The 19281-nt window shown below is 39.8% G+C and overlaps 1 protein-coding gene across 1 annotated transcript in view; it reads left to right on the plus strand.

Annotated features, from left to right (window-relative positions):
• CCDC150 (coiled-coil domain containing 150) overlaps positions 1-11353 on the plus strand; it is a 142932-nt gene extending 131579 nt beyond the window's left edge. Inside the window, exons 25-30 of the mRNA XM_055121257.1 lie at positions 1714-1908; positions 3160-3228; positions 3308-3469; positions 4730-4816; positions 10650-10769; positions 11261-11353. Coding sequence (XP_054977232.1) covers positions 1714-1908; positions 3160-3228; positions 3308-3469; positions 4730-4816; positions 10650-10769; positions 11261-11353 — 726 coding nt within the window. The remainder of the gene's footprint in view (positions 1-1713; positions 1909-3159; positions 3229-3307; positions 3470-4729; positions 4817-10649; positions 10770-11260) is intronic.
• Positions 11354-19281: the final 7928 nt, after the last annotated feature.

Here is a 19281-nt window from a genome sequence, read left to right on the forward strand (position 1 = left end):
GTTCAGCAAAGTTTGTAAATTTATGAGAGTAGAACAATGAGCTAGTAGCAATGGTGTAGTTAGCAGTGGTGTAGAACTGCCTGCGTTCCAACTCTTCCTTTTATTAACCATAGTCCCAACTCTTCCCTTTATTAACTGTAGTCCCAACTCTTCCTTTTATTAACATTATGTTAATTTACTATCTGTGCAAATCACTGCCGAGTAAGTGTCCTTGGTCATAAATGAAAATCATTCCAACTTTTTTTCAGACTTGAAATTACATTGGAAAGTATATGCAGATAGTAATTGTCAGTATCTGATCATATTTAAATATAAAGTGAGTAAAAGTTGTTACAGCTTAATGAGTTTTAGATGATTGAAGTAATGGAATATCTAATAAGCTAGTTGAATGGTAATAAAAAATATGATTAGAACTAGGATCTGAAGGAAATGCCAGTATCAAGAGGTAATTATTACCATAATACCATCTTCCTATCTTCTCTCTTCATGGGTGCCTTTTCACAAAATCCAGGTGTATTCATTTAAGAGCATAATAAGAAAAGAATGACTAAATTACTTAAGTTGGGTGGGGAACATCTTGCCTGTGGACTGTGTAAGGACCACGAACTCATGTGATCTTGTCCTAGTACATAATGAGACAGATTTGTACACTTCTCATTGGTTGCTCATGACCTGTCTGCCTGTAGTGTATGGCTGGTGAATGATGTGATAAAAATCTAAATGACCTTTGGCAGAAAAGAGTTTCCCCATCCCTGATTTAAGTAAAGACTATGCTATTTGTCCACTGGACAAACTTATTAAAAATTTTTAAATACTTGTAGTCAATATCTGGCAAGTATTTATACAATAATAAACTACCACTTATCTTTCTATTCTCCAGACATTTAGTTTCAATTGACACAAAGGAAAATAGTAACACATGGTAATACTCAGTGAATTATTACAGTGTGCCAGATTCTACATTCTTTTTCTGCTTCATCTTATGTAGCTCTTACATGACTCCTAAGCACACACTTTTCCAGTGAAGACTCTGAGGCATAGGGAAGTTGACTAACCCATATCTCTTGACTAGTAAGTGATGCAGCTGAGATTTGACTTTAGGTATGTATCATGCTCTTAATAAATCTAATAAATCAAATGCTGAACATATATTTACATTCATACTCTCCATGTAAGATTTTGTTCTTTAAAATCATTTAACCTATTACCCTACAAATCTGTTTAATCAGATATCCATATTTGCTCCTCTTTCATTTTAAAAGGTCCAGGGATGTAGATGATAGCAAAGGGTTTCATGTGTTTTCCCTGCATGTAGACAACTCCAGTTACCAGCACATATGGTTCCTTGAGCATGTTACTAAGCACAGCTGGGATGGCCTGGGTATTTCCTGGTGCCATAGAGCCAGTGGGCTCCTACATTGAACCACTGGCCTGATTGGTCAAGAATCACCAGGTTGGCCTCACAAGCCTCCTGGGGATCACTTCAGGGCTCCCCCCCACCAAAAAAAAAAGTTTAAAAAGCGTTTTAAAATAAAAAGTATATACTACAGAGACAAAATTAAGCATAGACTAACTTTTTACTACTTGGACAGTAAAAAGTTGAGTATCAACTGTCACTTGTATCACACTTGTCATAGAGATAAAATTTAGCATAAACTAATTTTTTACTACTTGGACAGTAAAAAAATAATGGTCTTTTTTTTATGTTCAAAGATAAAGAAAGCCCTTGACGAAGCCAATTCGAGATCCGTGGAGGTGTCCCGGACTAACCGAGAGCTGCGGCAGAAACTTACAGAGCAGGAAAAGATACTGAATAGTAACAAGGAGAAAATAAAGACTCAGAAGGCCCAGATTAAGCTCCACTTGTCCTCAAAGGCGAATAACATACAGAACATAGAGAGGATGAAGGTTGTATGAGCAAACCCAAAGTCTTGCCTTTCTTAGTATGTGCTGACAGCCTGGGTCACGAATCACGAAAATCCTGTTAATCACCGATTTCTCGGGCAGGCTCAGTAACATCTCATTTCGTCCTTTCCCTGAGATCTTAGAAGGCTCTCTTGACTCTGCCCTCCCAAGGATGTCGCACTAGGGGCTCTTTCAGGGTCAGGGGAATAAGATCCAGCTTGTTACTGGATTTAGCATATGAATACACCATGGGAAGCTTACAAGGCTGTCCCATGTGGGCAGGAAACTCTCAAAAGATTGCCAGTTTCTCCCAGAGGGAGAAGCAGGCTACATGATATCGCGTGGCTGAGAAGCGGCAGCGCTTCTGAGAGCTCGTTTTTAAGTCTCTCTCTGGATGTTGGCCGTTGATGGGATTATACACACCTGGGTTCCTCTGCCGGTACCTTCATGCATGAGGCCTGTCCGAACGTGTGGAGAGGGGCCTCCAGCATGGCTGTAGCTAGGTTCCGGTGGTCTTTGGCTGCCAGGAGCTCTGCTGGGGGTGGGGAGGAAAGCTGGAGCCCATCCCCTCCGAGGGGCCTCGGGGAAGACAGCCAGGTGTGCGGGCAAGAGACTCTCTGCCTGGGTACGGGGGCTATATTCTGGAACATCCTCAAAACCGCTAGCAGAACCAAAGATTTTCTGGGAATTACAAATTACAAATGAGAAGTGGGCAGATTGCCCTGGGTGGTGTGTGTTAACAGCAAAGTAGGGATATTTTATTCCAGCAGAGATTCTTCTAGAAAGTGTTTGGTTTCTCTGCAGCGACCAAGGGCCTGTTCTGGCTCTGTCCAGGTCACTGGGCTAGCCTGGCCAGTGAGTGGGTAAGGAAAACCCACTGTAGATCTTGAATGTTTTTTTTTTTCCCTGTCATCCTCTAGTCAAAAAAAAGCAAACCAGTTTTTAATTTAATTTTATTTTATTTTATTCTTTAATTAGTGAATCACCATGAGGGTACAGATACAGATTCACACATTTTAGAATTTGTTTTTCCCTCATACAATGTTCACAAACACATCCCTCCACCAGTGCCCATTCTCCACCACCAATAAATCCAGTATTCCTCACCCCCCAATCCCATCTCCCCCCCACCCCACCCTGCCTCTGTGGCAGGGTATTCTCTATTCTCTCTATCTCCAGTTGGGTGTTGTGGGAAGCAAACCAGTTTTTCCACTGATTTTTTTTTTTTTTTGTTACTTCTGCATTTATTTTCAGCAAATAGAAGCAGAATTGAGGCAAATGGAGCTAATTAAGGAACAATATCAGAAAAAAAACTATGAACAGGTAGATGATTTTCACGTATTTTCTATATAAAATCTCAAACATAAAATCAGGTTCAGCAACTCTCTCTTTGTCTTGTCAGTCATTGAGTATCCAGAAATTTGTATGTGAAATGACAAATCTGCAGAAAGAAATGCAACTGTTGGCCAGGAGCCAATATGAGACCTCGGCCCGGAATAAACAACAGGAACTACTGCTAGAGACAGAGCGAAAAATAAGGCAAGAACTAGAGAATCGGTGCCAGGTAAGTAGTTTCTGCTTAAGATTCATCTTATAAGCAGTGGCATGTCTTAATCCCACTTTTGTTTTTTCCTTTTTGGGTCACCCAGCGATGCACAGGGGTTACTTCTGGCTCATGCACTCAGGAATTACTCCTGGCAGTGCTCAGGGGGCTATATGGGGTGCTGGGAATCAAACCCGGGTCAGTTGAGTGCAAGGCAAATGCCCTACCCGCTGTGCTATCGCTCCAGCCCCCAGCAGTGGCATTTCTTAACCCTGAACTCTAACACCTAGATTTTCTAGGGAGTAAAATATTGAAAATATATAAGGTTCTTCATCTTAGTCCTTATAGTCAGTCTTTCAAAAGCCTGTTGATTTGAGTATGGTGCATTATCCACTTTTGACTTTAATAAAATATGAAACTCATTTTTTAAAAACAGCCATATCTCATGTGATCTGGATCTTATGGTCTTTCAGAGACTGTGCTCCTTAGTTCTTCCCTGCAGCACAGATATACCTGTTGCTGTTGGAGGAGCGGTATTGACTCTCTAATATTATTTGATAAATGCTTTGTATATCTCTGAAAATGTGTCTCAAGAGTTCATAAAGGCCTAACCTTTCAACAGATTTTCCAAGTCTGAGAAGCAAAGTTAACCACTTTTTAAAAGGAAAATTGGGGGCTGGAGAGATAGTACAGTGGGCAGGGTGTCTGCCTTGCATGTGGCTGACCTGAGTTCGATCCCCGGCATCCTATACGTCCTCTGAGCACCGCCAGGAGTAATTCCTGAGTGCAGAGCCAGGAGTAACCCTTGTGCACCCCAAAATTTAAAAAAAAAAGACAATTCATAAGTCAGAATCTTTAAGTTATGAATATTTTATTAAGTTAATGAAAGTATCAAGTTTTTATTTTGTATTTTCATAGCTACTAAAGTTAGAAAGTAATTAATATATTTTAATAAATGAATTGAAGTATTTATTAAAGTATATTCATTATTTTGGGTACTGGAGTGATAGCACAGCGGGTAGGGTGTTTGCCTTGCATGAGGCTAACCTGGGTTCGATTCCCAGCATCCCATATGGTCCCCTGAGCACCGCCAGGAGTAATTCCTGAGTGTAGAGCCAGGAGTGACCCCTGCGCATTGGTGGGTGTGACCCAAAAAGCAAAAAATAATAAATTTTTTTTAAAGTCTATTCATTATTTTGATAACCAGTTATTCTAATATTGAAAGACATTTTGTTCTTTGGGTACATTGGAAGTTTTAAAAAATCTTTGTATTTTTTTTAGGAATTAGAAGAAACCATCAGACACTTGAGAAAATCTAAAGAGGTAACAGACAATAAACTGAAAGAAGCCAGTGTGGAATCAGAACAGGTAGGCCAGATCTATAGGTATAATGATTTAGACAAACTTAAAGATGCCTTGGAAATCCCCACCCCACAAGATGCTCATACTTAGGGGGAAAATTGAACACAGTGAGAACATACAAAGGGTAGTAGAAAAACTTTAAGGGTACTAGCTTTTTGGTTAAGTCAAATACCCCAGCCTCTGCTCTTCATGTACCTATTGAATGGTGATGTGTTTACTCTCACTGTCTCACTGTCTCTATCAACTTAAACAATGGCTCATGTGTTGGGAGCCAAGGTGGGGGAGCTATATTGTACTAAATAGATGGCCAGCTCACTAGGGGCTGCCTAGGAAATCCTAAAACTAGAAGAAAACAACAGATGATAGAAATATAATAAAATACTAAATATAAGCTGTACAATAATTGAATTGAATAGAAAAGGCAGAGCAGCTAAAAAGTGAAACTGGCTTATGGGACTTTATGGACAATACACCATCAGAGTTACTGCATTGTAGGAAAAGAAAGGGGCAGAAAATTTCCCTAACCAGGGAAGGAAACATCCAGGAAGCCCAACAAGTCTCAATAAGATGAACCCTGACAAGACTGATACCAAGTTATATTCAAATGTCAAGATAAGTGAGAGAAAATGACATATTCGATATATAAGGAAAACTAACATTTCTTGCAAAGACTTTGCAGACTTGAAGCACTGTAACAAAGTGTGTGCAATCCCTGATTATCAAAAAAAGACAAAAAACCCAATTAAGAAATGGGTAGATAAAGTATATCCAGAGAAGACATACATCTGGCCAAAAGGCACGTGAAAAGATGTCATCTCTTTTTCACCAAGAGTGACCTATTAGCACAGAGATGGGTAAGCCTGAACACAGTCAGGTATTGCTACAAAACCAAACCAAATCAACAAGTGAGCCAGAGAGATAACAGGCATGAAGAGATATAACTTTGCATGAAGGAGGCCTGGGCTCAACCCCTGGCATCACATGGACCACTTAGCACCAACAGAGAGTACCCATGAGCACCACTAGATGTGCCCCAAATCCAAAAGCAGTTTGAAAAAAAAAGCATGCAGGGGCTTGTGCCACCTAGCATTGAACTGTCTGGTCTAGGTGACAGAGAATTACCCCAGTCACCCCCTGACCACCATTTGGGAGCCCCCAAAAAAGTTTAGTTTCCAAAGTGAAAACAGAATAAACCAAGATTTATTATTGAAAAACTTTTAGAAAAAAATACTGCCAAGTATATAGTGTTTATAAATTCCCCACTAGCATGCAAACCTAATGTCTGGACCAGAAATTCCTAAGCATATTTGGCCTGCCACCACTTTTTCAGAAGTAGTATCACTCAGCAGCACTCCTATGGAAATCTACTACCTTTAAAGTTTTCCCCAGGATGCCATGTTCACACATTGGGAAACACTGTCTTGACTTTCTCATTCATTGGCTCATCCATATCGTCTCCACTTCTGCAAACTTTATGCATTTAACTATCCTACACAAGTTTGATTTTTTCTGTCTTATAAAATGTAACATTACTGTATATTTTCTACTCCTATGTTAGAAACATACCTTTGAGCTATATTCTTTGCTCATAGAAGAAAGAATATTTTTATTAAAAGCAATCTTCAGAACCAGTGTGAATAACTATCAGCCTTCTGATTACATTTTTTTTCAGAAGTAGAAAATCAATCCTAAAACCCGTATGCAAAGACACAAGACCCTGAAGATCCAAAACTATCTTGAGAAAGAACAAAGCTAAAGAAACCACACTCCCTGATTTCATACTATACTGCAAAGTCACCGTATTTATATGGCATTGGCATAAAAGTAGACACAAAGATCAAGGGAACAGAAATCCCAGAAATAATTTTATAATTACATGGACAATTTCTAACAAAGGAGCCAGGAATACACACCAGGGAACTCTGCTGTAAATGGTTCTGACAGCCACATATAAAGAAATGAAACTGAGCCACTATTAAAATATAAATAGTAATCCAAATATAAAAATTCAAATGGGGGTTCAGACTTGAATTTAAAAAATAAAACTACATCAAACTAAAAAATGTACAACAAAATGGATTGAAATTTAGCAAATCTTATGCTAAATAAGGGACAGATATCAAAAAACATATATAAAGAAACCAGCTAAAAAAAACAAACATTAAAAAATCTTCTAAAGCTAAAATAAAACCAATCGAATTGAAAAATGGGTGAACAGTCTGAACAGGAGTTTTCCAGTCTAGATTTGTGAAGATGTTTAGCATATAATTGATCATCAGGAAAGTAGAAGTAGAAATCAAAACCACAATGAAATCAATCTGTTATAATAATCAAAAGAAAATAAATAACAAATGTTGGCAAGGATGTGGAGAAAGGATGTGGAGAAAAGGAATTCCCTGGTGCACCGAGAATGTAAATTACGCATTCACTATAGAAAATAATATTCATGGTTCAAAAAAATTTTTAAATAGAAATTCCATATAATCCTGTGTATTTTACTTTTGGGAATTTGAAAAAAATTGCTTGAGAAATATGATAAACCCCCATGTTCTTTGCAGCATTACTTGTAATAATATAGATGAGCAAACTATAGAAACAACGTCTCTATCAGTGTATAATGAATAAAGTGCAACCATAAATGTACATGCCACATATACATGGTGGAATATATTCAACCATTAAAAAAGAATAAAACCTTGATATTGAAACAACTTTGATGAAACTTGAGATTATAATGCTCAGTGAATCAGACAGAAAGACAAGTACCATATGCTTTTGCTTAGAAGTGGTATCACTGTATCACTGTCATCCTATTGTTCATCGATTTGCTCAAGTGGGCACCAGTAATGTCTCCGTCGCATTCAGGGTCAGGGGAATGAGACCCATTATTGTTACTGTTTTTGGCATATCGAATGTGCCACAGGAAGCTTGCCAAGCTCTGCCATGCGAGATTCTGCATCACTCTCTTCTAGGAGCTTTGTTTTATAGTCTCTGGATCTTGGCCATTGATGAGATTACATGGCGCCGGGGGCAGTTTGTGGGTGTAACTGCCAAGCTACTGTAAAACGGGGGATCTGGTTAGAAGAGGACCAGTCCCAATCCGAACAGGCTTGGAGATCTCAGTCAAGAGCCCCACATACCTTGGTTCCTCTGTTGGTTCCTTCATGCATGAGGCTTTAGAAGTGGTATTTAAAAAAAATCAAACCACAGAGAACAAATTTATAATTGTTAGAGGTAGGAGCTTGGAGGTTGACAGAGTAGACTAGAAGGCATCAAAATGTATAAATGTCCAGCTGTAAGTCATAGGGATATAATAAATAGCACGGTCATCTATTGTCTGTATTATATTATTTATTTGAAAGTTTCTAAGAGCATGTTATAACAGTCCTTATTATAATAAAAAAATTTACTATATGGTGCTAGATTTATTTGTGATTATTTTGGAGTACTGAATTATTTTGAGAAGAATTAAATCATCGGTTAAACCTTAAACAAATGTAATGTTATAGTATATGATGTATAACCACTGAAAAATGGTTCTGAGGCTCTATTTTTCAATGGTTATACATCATATACAATAATATTATATTGAGGAGTAGGGCCTGAGCATAGCTGGATAAAAAACAAATAAACTAGAAAACCATGTATATATGGATTCTAGTGCTTCAACATCAACTAGTGGAAGTGGAAAATAAGTAAATTAGTAAATAAGTAAAATAGACCCTTATAATTCAAAAAAGTTTTTCGTTTTGGATCACACCTGGAGATGCTCAGGGGTTACTCTTGGCTCTGCACCCAGAAATTACTCCTAGTGGTGCTTGGCGACCGTACAGGATGCCGGGAATTGAACCCCTGTTGGCCATGTGCAAGGCAAACGCCCTCCCCACTGTACTATTGCTCTGGCCCTAATTTTAAAAATGTTTTCTGTTCTAATATCTTTTAAAATAGGCTTTTTGAATGTATGTAAAATTATACATTTTTAGAGCTATAAAAGATCCATGCTGGAGCGATAACACAGCACTTAGGGCATTTGCCTTGCATGCAGCTGACCCAGGTTTGATTCCTCCGCCCCTCTTGGAGAACCTGGCAAGCTACCGAGAGTATCTCACCCGCATGGCAGAGCCTGGCAAACTACCCGTGGCGTATTCAATATGCCAAAAACAGTAACAACAAGTCTCACAATGGAGACATTACTGGTGCCCACTTGAGCAAATCAATGAGCAACAGGATGACAGTGACATAAAGGATCCTTGAACGTATTCACCAACCAAGTTTATACCTCTTTCTCTAGTTAAGATTCTTAAACTTGAGATTCATTGTATCACTGTTCTCCCATTGTTCATCAATTTACTCGAATGGGCACCAGTAACGTCTCCATTGTCCCAGCCCTGAGATTTTAGCAGCCTCTCCTTACTCATCTTTCCCAAGGATTGGAGCTCTTTCAGGGTCAGGGGAATGAAACCTGTTATTGTTACTGTTTATGACATCGAATATGCCACGGGGAGCTTGCCATGCTCTACCGTGTGGGCAGGATACTCCCAGTAGCTTGCCGGGCTCTCCGAGAGGCACATATATATATATATATATATATATATATATATATATATATATATATATATATATATATTTCTCTATGATTTGTTGCCTACTGTGTGAACCCCATCAGATATGGTGTGGTAATTATGGAAAATGGGTAGGAGTGTCTTATGATGTGTTGTGCAGCTGCATTGTGGCTGTGTGGTCCAGGAATATGATCACTCATGCATGAGGCTTGGCTCGAGTGTGTGGAAAGTGGCCTGGAGCATGGCGGCGGTTGTGTAGTGGAGGTCAGCTGCCGGGGTTGGGTCCCTTGGGGTGGGGAGGGCTCTCAGCTGCCACCCTCCGGGGTGCCCCAAATAAAAACAGCCCGGCACGGAGTCCGGTGGCACGGTTATGGGGGCCTCATTTTATGCTCCTTCCGGGAGAAGCAGTTATGAGTTCTTGAGGGTGGCCAATAAGGAGATTATCTGGCACTGGCAGGAGGTTGCTTATGGGTGTGACCCCTGTGTCACTGGAGACTGAGAGAAGCAGAGAATCTCTGCTCCTGGGTCCCATTGAGCCCAGAGTCCAATATCACAAAGTTCCTCATTACCCGGGATCCGTGGGACTTTGCTCATGCGTGAGGCTCGGCCCGAGTGTGTGGAAAGTGGCCTGGAGCATGGGGGTGGTTGTGTAGTAGAGGTAGGCTGCCTTGAGATTGTTACTATGATAATGCATGCAGTTGGTCATGTGGGTTTTTTTTTTTATTAGTTTATTTTTAATTAGAGAGTCATCGTGAGGGTACAGTTACAGATCCATACATCTTTGTGTTCATGCTTCCCCCATACAAAGTTCAATAACCCATCCCTTCACCAGTGCCCATTCTCCACCACCCGTAAACCCAACATCCCTCCCCCCCTCCCCAGTCCCGTCTCCCCCCACCCCACCCTGCCACTATGGCAGGGAATTCCCTTCTGTTCTCTCTCTCTGATTAGGTGTTGTGGTTTGCAATAGAGGTGTTGAGTGGCCATTGTGTTCAGTCTCTAGTCTGTATTCCGCCCGCCTCACCCTTCCCCCCAGGTCATGTGGGTTTTTAACAATAGGTAAAATGATGGCCAAGTGGGTTAATGGCTCAGTGACAGAGCACAGTGCTTTGCATCTGTGAGGCCCTGAGTTTGAGCCCCAGCCCTACCCCTCCCCGCCCCGCTGCACCCAAACACACACAAACATATAAACCCCTAGTACACAAAAACTTATAGTTTATATAACTATATATAGTTTATATAATTTGTGGTAATCACATTTTATTTTACATGTTCAGATAACAGCTAATCTGGAAGAAGCCCACCGCTGGTTTAAGCACAAGTTCGATGGCCTGCAAGTTGAACTGACAAAAAACCGGTTGCAGAGACTTCCCCGGGAGGACAGGAGGCAGGAAGAGGTAGAGTATTAAATATGTCTTGAATTTTTTCCTTCTCAGAACTTCTCCTTACAAAAATTTTCTTGTCATTCAGCTACTCTCTTTGTTACTCTTTACATGCAATTAGTTTTAGGAAGCCAGGGAGTCAAATTACTTTCTTAAAAGTTCTACCTTTCCCAGATTGTCTAGAATAATACTGTTTGTGTGTATGTGTGTTTGTGTGTGTGTGTGTGTGTGTGTGAGAGAGAGAGAGAGAGAGAGAGAGAGAGAGAGAGAGATGAATACATTTTATTCACCAAGACATTCAGTATTCATATTCTGCAATTAGTTTTGAGCCACTCTCAGCTGTGCTCAGGTCTTACACCTCGCTCTGAGCTCAGGGGCCGCTCCTGACGAGCTCAGGAGTCCATAGGGAATGCCGAGATATCAGAGCCAGATGGACCAGGTGCAAGGCAAGCACGTTACCCACTGTGCTGTCTCTCAGGACCCATGTTGTGTTTTCTTTCCAATAGGACCATGGTAAAAGAAACATCGTACCTGGCCAGTCTATTCTACATAGATGGGAAAATAAACAGAATTTTAGACCTATGCCTAAGAAATCTTAGACAGGCCCAGTCACCCTGAACTAGAGAGACAGTGACATCATTGACAGAGCTGCTTCATTTAGCCGCACCGCCATGATTCCTGGAGTCCAGGGTCTAGGCGAACCTGTTTCCAGACTCTCATCAGAAATGGAAGTCTTTGATGTGGGCCGAAGATTTGGTACCTGAGTTTATCCTTTTATGAACTCTTTGATATCAATACAGACCTACCCCTCTATCTCTCCCTTTCCCCATTTTCCACCCAATAAATGTATATTAATTTGTTGTATAAGAAAGGATGTTGCATAACACTAATTTTCTTAAGTACATCTTATCTAAAAACATTTCTTGAAGTTTTAGATGATAAGGTTAGTAATTATATACTTTGTTTTAATTAAATATTCTATCATAACATTCAGTAGATAATATGTGAAAGTATACTCAGAAAATGACTTAAAAAAACCCTTTCACTACTATGTAAGTTTATACACTTCTATGCTGTACCATTACATGGACATCTTTAAGAATATCTCAGTTCTTCGACTGGAGAGATAGTACAAGGATTAAAGCACTTGCCTTGCATGTGGCTGACCCTGGTTCAACCCCTGGCACCATAAGGAGGGATTCCTGATAGGGCAGAAAAGATAGTATAATGGGTAAGGTGCTTGCCTTGCATGTGTCTGACCTGAGTTCAATCCCTAGCATCCCATATGGGCCATTTAGCAGTGCCAGAAGTGATTCCTAAATACAGGATCCAGGAGTAATCCCTGGGCACTGCCAGGTGTACCCCCCACCCACAAAATAAAAGTGATCCCTGAGCACAAAGACAGGAGTAATTAAGCCCTGAGAACTACTTTCTATGATCAAAAAACAAACTAATAATAATATTAACAACAATTATTGGGCCAGAGAGAGAGAGCTATCAAACTGGCCACAACTGTAAGAGGTCCAGTTTCAATCCCTTGCACCACAAGGACCCTGAGCACTGCTGGGTTGGACTAAAAACAATAGTAATAACTTTTGGAAAAAAATTTCAATTCTTACACATAGAATATCACCCAGGTTATATTTGTTTCCTTAGACATTGACAAAGATGTTTAACAGAGTAGTCTACTTAGCTGAAGGAAACACTGCCTGACCACTTATTCCTCCTTTACTATGTAGCAACCAATAAATTCAACTTTATCCTGAAGAGTGAATTAGGTAATTCAGATTTAATGTATATAAGTGGTTTTCATAATATTTGGTTTATGTGCTTTAATAACGGTAGCTGCTGCTGATATTGTCAGGACCTAAGTCAAGTGCGCAGTTATAAAATTGGAGACAATATCAGATATGACTCTGAGACCAATGAGCTTACCACTCAGTACCTGCCAAGAAAAACTTTGTTGTTGGCTCCCTTATAAGGGAGTGCAACGTGGCTGGGTAGCATCTCCCCTAAACAGAGCCAACACTTGTCTATTCAGTCTATTCAAATGCAATGATTTACTCAAATACTCCTATGATACACTACAAAAACGTTACAGAAAAAAGTACCAGTGTGCTAATATTTATTGTGTGTCTCTACTCTTATGACAGCAGTAATAGCAAATAATTTGTATTTTATTTTTAAAAAGATATTTGAAATATCTTTCTACAGTATGTTATATGAATCATGCTAAAATCATCACAGCTTCTAGTATGTATCTCTACTATTTTATTTTAGCAATTTTTCATGCATTAGACAAATGAGGGGAATCGGCAGTGTGTGGAGCTTTGTGGGTTCCCTGAGTTCAGAAGCCAGAGCTGAGAATTCATGGAAAGAGGACAGCTGCTTTGGGTGCCCAAGTACCAGAAATGAGTGAGCCTCACAGAGGGAGAACTGGAGAGCGCCCCCTAGGGGTCGTCACTGAGCTGTCAGAGGAGACTTTGCCCACTCCTCCAGGTGAGAAAGCACACAGCTTTCCACCAACAGAATCAGAGAAATTACTACTCTGGCACTGAGTAGAATACAGACAGAAGTTTATCTTAAGAGAGAAGGATTATCCTGGAGCAAATAATGTTTACTTGTCCTACCTAAAAATCCTAAAATCTTGATCCTACCTCAAATGTTTCCAAATAAAATTATTGTAAAAAAAACAAACCTAGGAACAGAGGAATGCAAGATTACATGGTACCCATCAATTATCAGGCATTCAAAGTAGCAGACACAATAAAAAGCATCGAAATTAATTCAAATTATCATGAAGTGGAATTGACAGGAATATCAAAATAATTACAACCTTTATATGTTGAATTTTATACTAATAGAAAATATGAAGTGAAAATTCATGATTTGATTAATGAGGAAAAATAATGGAATAGTTTTCTTTAACACAAACCCTGGGGGTACTGTGGTTTATTTTTTGAGGACTGTAATTGTCCTGTAACAAGGTTGCTAAGCCAAAGCTATTGAAATAAGGGCAGCAGATTTTCTTTAAAATATGGCTTTGATAATGCTTTGTTCTGGGCTGGTCTGGTGATTACATTTCATCAAATGATGACCGGATGTCAGTACTGTAGCATGTTATGCCATCACAGGAAACTTGTTTGGGTGAAAGTCACTGCCATTATCTAATGTCAGCTCTTTTATTACATGTTTGGAAGCCACAGACAGTATGAGGTAGATTTGAACAGCTCATGGAATATGCTCTGATAACCAACTCCAAGGGGAAAAAATTTTGGTCTTAATCCAGTTTTTCATTTGTTTTGATTGCAATTCCCTGATAAGTGACTCAGAGTAATTTTTTTATATATCTTTTGGCCATCTGTATTTCTTCTTTGGAGAAACCTCTGTTCATCTCTTCCACCCATTTATGATGGGGTTGATTTGTGCACAATATTACAAAGGAGTCTGAATTTTTTTCATATGACAAACCAGTTTTCTCAGGACTACTTGCTGAAGAGGTTTTCCTGGCTCCACTTCATATTACTTTGCTCCTTTCCTTATCAAAGATTAACTGTCCATATGTCTGAGAATCTATCTCTGGACTCTAAATTCTATTCTGTTGATCTGAGAGTCTAGCCTTATTCCCGTACCAAACTGTTTTGATTACTCCAGTTTTATAGTATACTTTGATGGTAAGGAAAAAGAAGCCTCCCATTTTCTTTTTTCCTAGGATTGCTTTGGCTATTCAGAGGAGCTTATTACTCCTTATAAATTTTGACAGCGTTTCATCTGCATTTAAAAAAATATTATGGGTATTTTATTTTATTTTTATTTTTTTTTAATTTTTTATTCTTTTATAGAATCACCATGTGGAAAGTTACAAAACTTTCAGGTTTAAGTCTCAGTTATACAATGCTCGAACACCCATCCCTTTACCAGTGCACATATTCCACCATATGGGTATTTTTTAATAGGGGCTGAGTTGAATCCCATTATTAAGCTTTGGGCAATATTCCCATTCATGATAAAAGTGCTCAATAGGGGTTCTAAGGAACTTTTGTAAAAATAATTGAAGCCATTTACCACAAGCCCACAGCAATGTGAAAAACCCTGGTCAGTCAGTTTTGAAAAACAAAACTTTCCTTCTAAGATCAGCACAAGATGAGGTTTCTCACTCGCACTACTGCTGTGAAATAAATCACTGGAAGTCTATGCTATAGCTATCAGGCAAGGAAGAGATGTTTAAAGTCATCCAGGAAAGAAGAAAGGGCCAGAGCGATAGTAAGGGATAGGATGCTTGCCTTGCTCACAGCTGTCCTCAGACTCATCCCTGGCATCCCATATGGTTCCATTGGCACCTCCAGGAGTGATCCCTGAGCACAAATCCAGGAGTAATCCCTGAACACTGCCAGGAATGGCTCAAAAAACAAACATACAAGCAAATGTCAAACTCTCACTATATTCTAGGTGACATGATACCAAAGAAACCCTAAAAAAACCCACCATAAAAGCTCCTAGGAACAACAGATTGTATAGTAAAGTGGCAGGCTACAAAAATCAACTCACATAAATCCATAGTGTTTCTAGAAAGAAAGCTTCAAAAGCAATGCCATTCAGAGTTTGTGTCTCTGAAAACCAAGCTCCTGGGAATCAGTTTAACGAAAGAGGTGAAAGACATAAATAAAACAATAAAGCACTACCAAGAGAAATAAAAAAAAGAAAAGGACACGAGGAAATGGAAATACATCCCCTGTTCATGGATTGGAAGGATTAATATAGAAGAATATTTTATGCATGAAATATTCCATCATCATATTGTAAATTGCGACACCAAATATGAAATAAAATCAGTTTTTTTCTCTAACGTAAAAGAAAAATTTATCTCCATCTGGTTGTAAAAGGAAAGACAGAGAAAGCAAGGATGTCATCTACCCTTGTTGAGGCCACAGGGCACGCCCTGCAGATGGCCAGTAGATGTTCCACCAGGAGCAGCCCCGTGCTGAATGCTAGCAAGGAAATGGAGAAATTCTTGCCAATACCCAGTGTGAATTGGGAGGCAGATTCTACCCAGGTCTCTAGAAAGGAGCGCATCCCTGACAACACCGTGACTTTAGTGGGGAAAGTCCAAGTTAGAATCTGGTCCCATTATCTGGGTTTGTGACTCAGGAAGAGAGCAAGACAGTTTTTATTAGTTTTAAACCATCCGTTTGTGGTAGCAACGATGTAAGAAAGATAACACAGGGTTCAGAGAAATGACTCAATTTGCTGAGCATATGCTTTGCATGCAGGAGACCTGGGTTCAATCACTGGCACTGCATATGATCACAGAAGTATAGTTGGGAATAGCCCCTGCACAATGTTGAATATAACTCCCAAAACATCATAAATATGTACACTAATACAATAGCATTGTTACAAAAGCAAAAGTGGCTGGGGAGAGAGCTCCAGTGGTAGAAGCCTTGATTTCTTTGCCTGGTATAGCCTGTCCCCCACATCCTCCAGTTCCACCTAGTGTACCCTTGGTGATCGCAGAACCCCACTGGGCTCAAATAGCATCAATGCTCAAGTACATCAATGGGCCTGCGTATTGCTGGTAGCACCCCAGATTCCAGAACACTGTTGGGTGTGTCTCCCATTAAGCATCTTTAATAAATTTTATTTAAAAAAACACACTTGGGGGCTGAAAGATGGCAATGGGGTTAAGGCACATGCAGTGCATGCAACTGAACTAGTTCAGTTCAGTACCTGATGTGGAGGCCACTGGTCCTGCCAGGGTGGCCCATGTGGTTCACAGCACCACATGGCATAAGTAGCTCGCTCTGGGGCTCTCCATTGAAATATCTGAACTAGTGGGTTAAGAATCACCAGAAGTTGGCCCCCTCAACCTCCTGAGTACCACTTGAGAGGTCCCTAAAAATAACTAAACAAAAATTCACAGAGGGCAGAGGATGTGGTTCAGTGGTAGAGTTCATGCCTTACATGTACAAAACCCATGGTTTGATCCCCACACCCCACACACAGACACACACACACACACACACACACACACACAGGATATGGATGAACTTAAGATATATATCTAGCTAAGTTGTCTTTCAGAAAGGTTATAGACATTACGTTATAAACCCAAGAATTTAGATAATTTTGTTTCAATCCATCCTTTGTTGAGGTATCATAAGAACAGAAGTTAGTACTGGCTAAATAATTTTTCCCATTCTGTGGGCTGTCTCTGTATTTTCATCACCATTTCTGCTGAGGCTCAGAAGCTTCTTAGTTTAATATAGTCCCATTTGTTTATCTTTGTTTCCAATTGCTTGGTCAGTGGGCCAGGAGGATTGATCCATGGTTGGAAGCCTGCCTCAAATGGTGGAGGAGAAGATAGCTGGGATTGAGAAGGAACTATTAAGTCAATTATGGTTGGAGGGATCGATCAGGATGGGAGATGTGTGCTGAAAGTAGACTAAGGGCCAAACACGATGACCTCTCAATATCTGTATTGCCAACCAAGATGCCCAAAAGTAGAGAGAGAATAAGAAGGACATTTCCTGCCATAGAGACAGAGGGTGGGGTGGGGGTGGCAGGAGGGATACTGAAGACTGGTGGTAGAAAATGTACACTGGTGCAGGGATGGGTATTTGATCATTGTATGACTGAAACTCAATCATGAAAGTTTTGTAACTATGTCACAGTGATTCAATAAAATACATACATACATACATACATATATACATATATACATATATATACACACACACATCAGGCACTAACTGGTTCAGTGAACCAGTATATATATATATATATATATATATATATACCACACGGCAGAGCCTGGCAATCTCCCCGTGCATATTTGATATGCCAAATACTGTAACAATAACGGGTCTCATTCCCCTGACTCTGAAAGAGCCTCCAATAGGGCACTGTCTGGAAGGACGAATAAGGAGAAGCTGCTAAAATCTCAGGGCTGGGATGAATGGAGAAGATACTGGCATCTGCTCGAGCAAATCAATGAACTACGGATGACAGTGATACAGTGATATATATATATATTTAAAAAAAGAAGTCAGCACTTTCACTGTGAAGGACAAGATAGTAAAACATAAGAAATAAATTGAGAGAAATTTATAGTTTTTGTCATAATATTATCCTTTGCTCCTATATATATTTTTTATTACCAGGTGCTTTTGTTTATATTCCCTAAAAAAATGGGGAGGATGAAACTCTTGGTTCATGAGTCATACAAAAATAAGCTATGAATCAGATTTGACATACAGGCTTTTATTAAGCAACCACTATTTTATAAAACTAACCTAATCGAACCAAGTAGTCACTGGGAAAAATTTAAGGCAAAAGACTGACAGAATGAAAATTTAACAATAAATAAATGGTCAGGATGAGAATGTAACAATTTAACAATAAAGTCAAGGTCAGGATGAGAATGTAACCGTGGCCAAATGGTACAAACCATAAAAAAAAATAGAACTGCAAGGACAAAAATGACAGAAGGGAGCAGGAAAGAGAAATACAATACGACCATTGCTGTGGAGAACCTGGAGATTCTAAAGACCAGCAAACAGGGTGAAGGGGGGGCATGCGGGCATCAGAGGAGGGAGGTGAGTGTACTGGTGATGAGTATGGTATTGGAATTACGTACATGAGAAACCTGTAACTACTGTAAATCAGACTCTCAATGTTTTCAAATAAAGAACAGAAAACAAGCTTTATAAAACAAAAACAAAAGTTTAAATAAGTAAATAGGATTGAAGGATTTGTTTGTTTTACATATAAAAGGTAACCTCTTGGGGCTGGAGTGATAGCACAATGGGTAGGGCGTTTGCCTTGCACACAGCCAATCGGGGTTCTATTCCCAGCATCCCATATGGTTCCCCAACACCGCCAGGAGTAATTCCTGAGTGTAGAGCCAGGAGTGACCCCTGTGCATTGCTGGGTGTGACCCGAAAAGCCAAAAAAGAAAAAAAGGTACCTCTAGAAAACCACAAATCCTCCTAATACACACAGAGAGCAATGACACACATCTCAAAAATGACTTCCAATTCAGTTCACAAAGCAGTAACAATTATCTGCTATAGCCGAGAGGTTTGACTACTTAAGCAATGATTCAGAAAGGCGAGAAAAGCATACAGGGGTGGACAAGGGTATTCAAGACAGAGATCAGGGGTGATGAGCATGACATCAGATAAAGCAGAGTTCAAACACCAAAGAATTAAAAATAACAAAGCAAGACACTTGTTAATGCTGAAACTCACTGCTTGCAATGAAGACATACTCAGCATATACAGCACATAACAAAGCCAGCTGACTAGAACAAGACTGGACAAGGCTCACAGATTTTTCTACCATCAGAGCCCAGTTAGATTCAGGCAGTTTTTTCCTGACCTAGACATGAAAGGAAGAACAGTCCAAAGCGGCAGCTCCCACTTCGTTTGTGCAAGATGACACAGAAATGAAAGGGGCCAGATGGCTGCAGAACTGATGATTCAATTCCCTGCAGAGCCAATGTCAGGTGGCAGCTTAGAGGCTTGTA

This window comes from Sorex araneus, chromosome X (assembly GCF_027595985.1).
Source record: "Sorex araneus isolate mSorAra2 chromosome X, mSorAra2.pri, whole genome shotgun sequence".
NCBI classification, from domain to species: domain Eukaryota; kingdom Metazoa; phylum Chordata; class Mammalia; order Eulipotyphla; family Soricidae; genus Sorex; species Sorex araneus.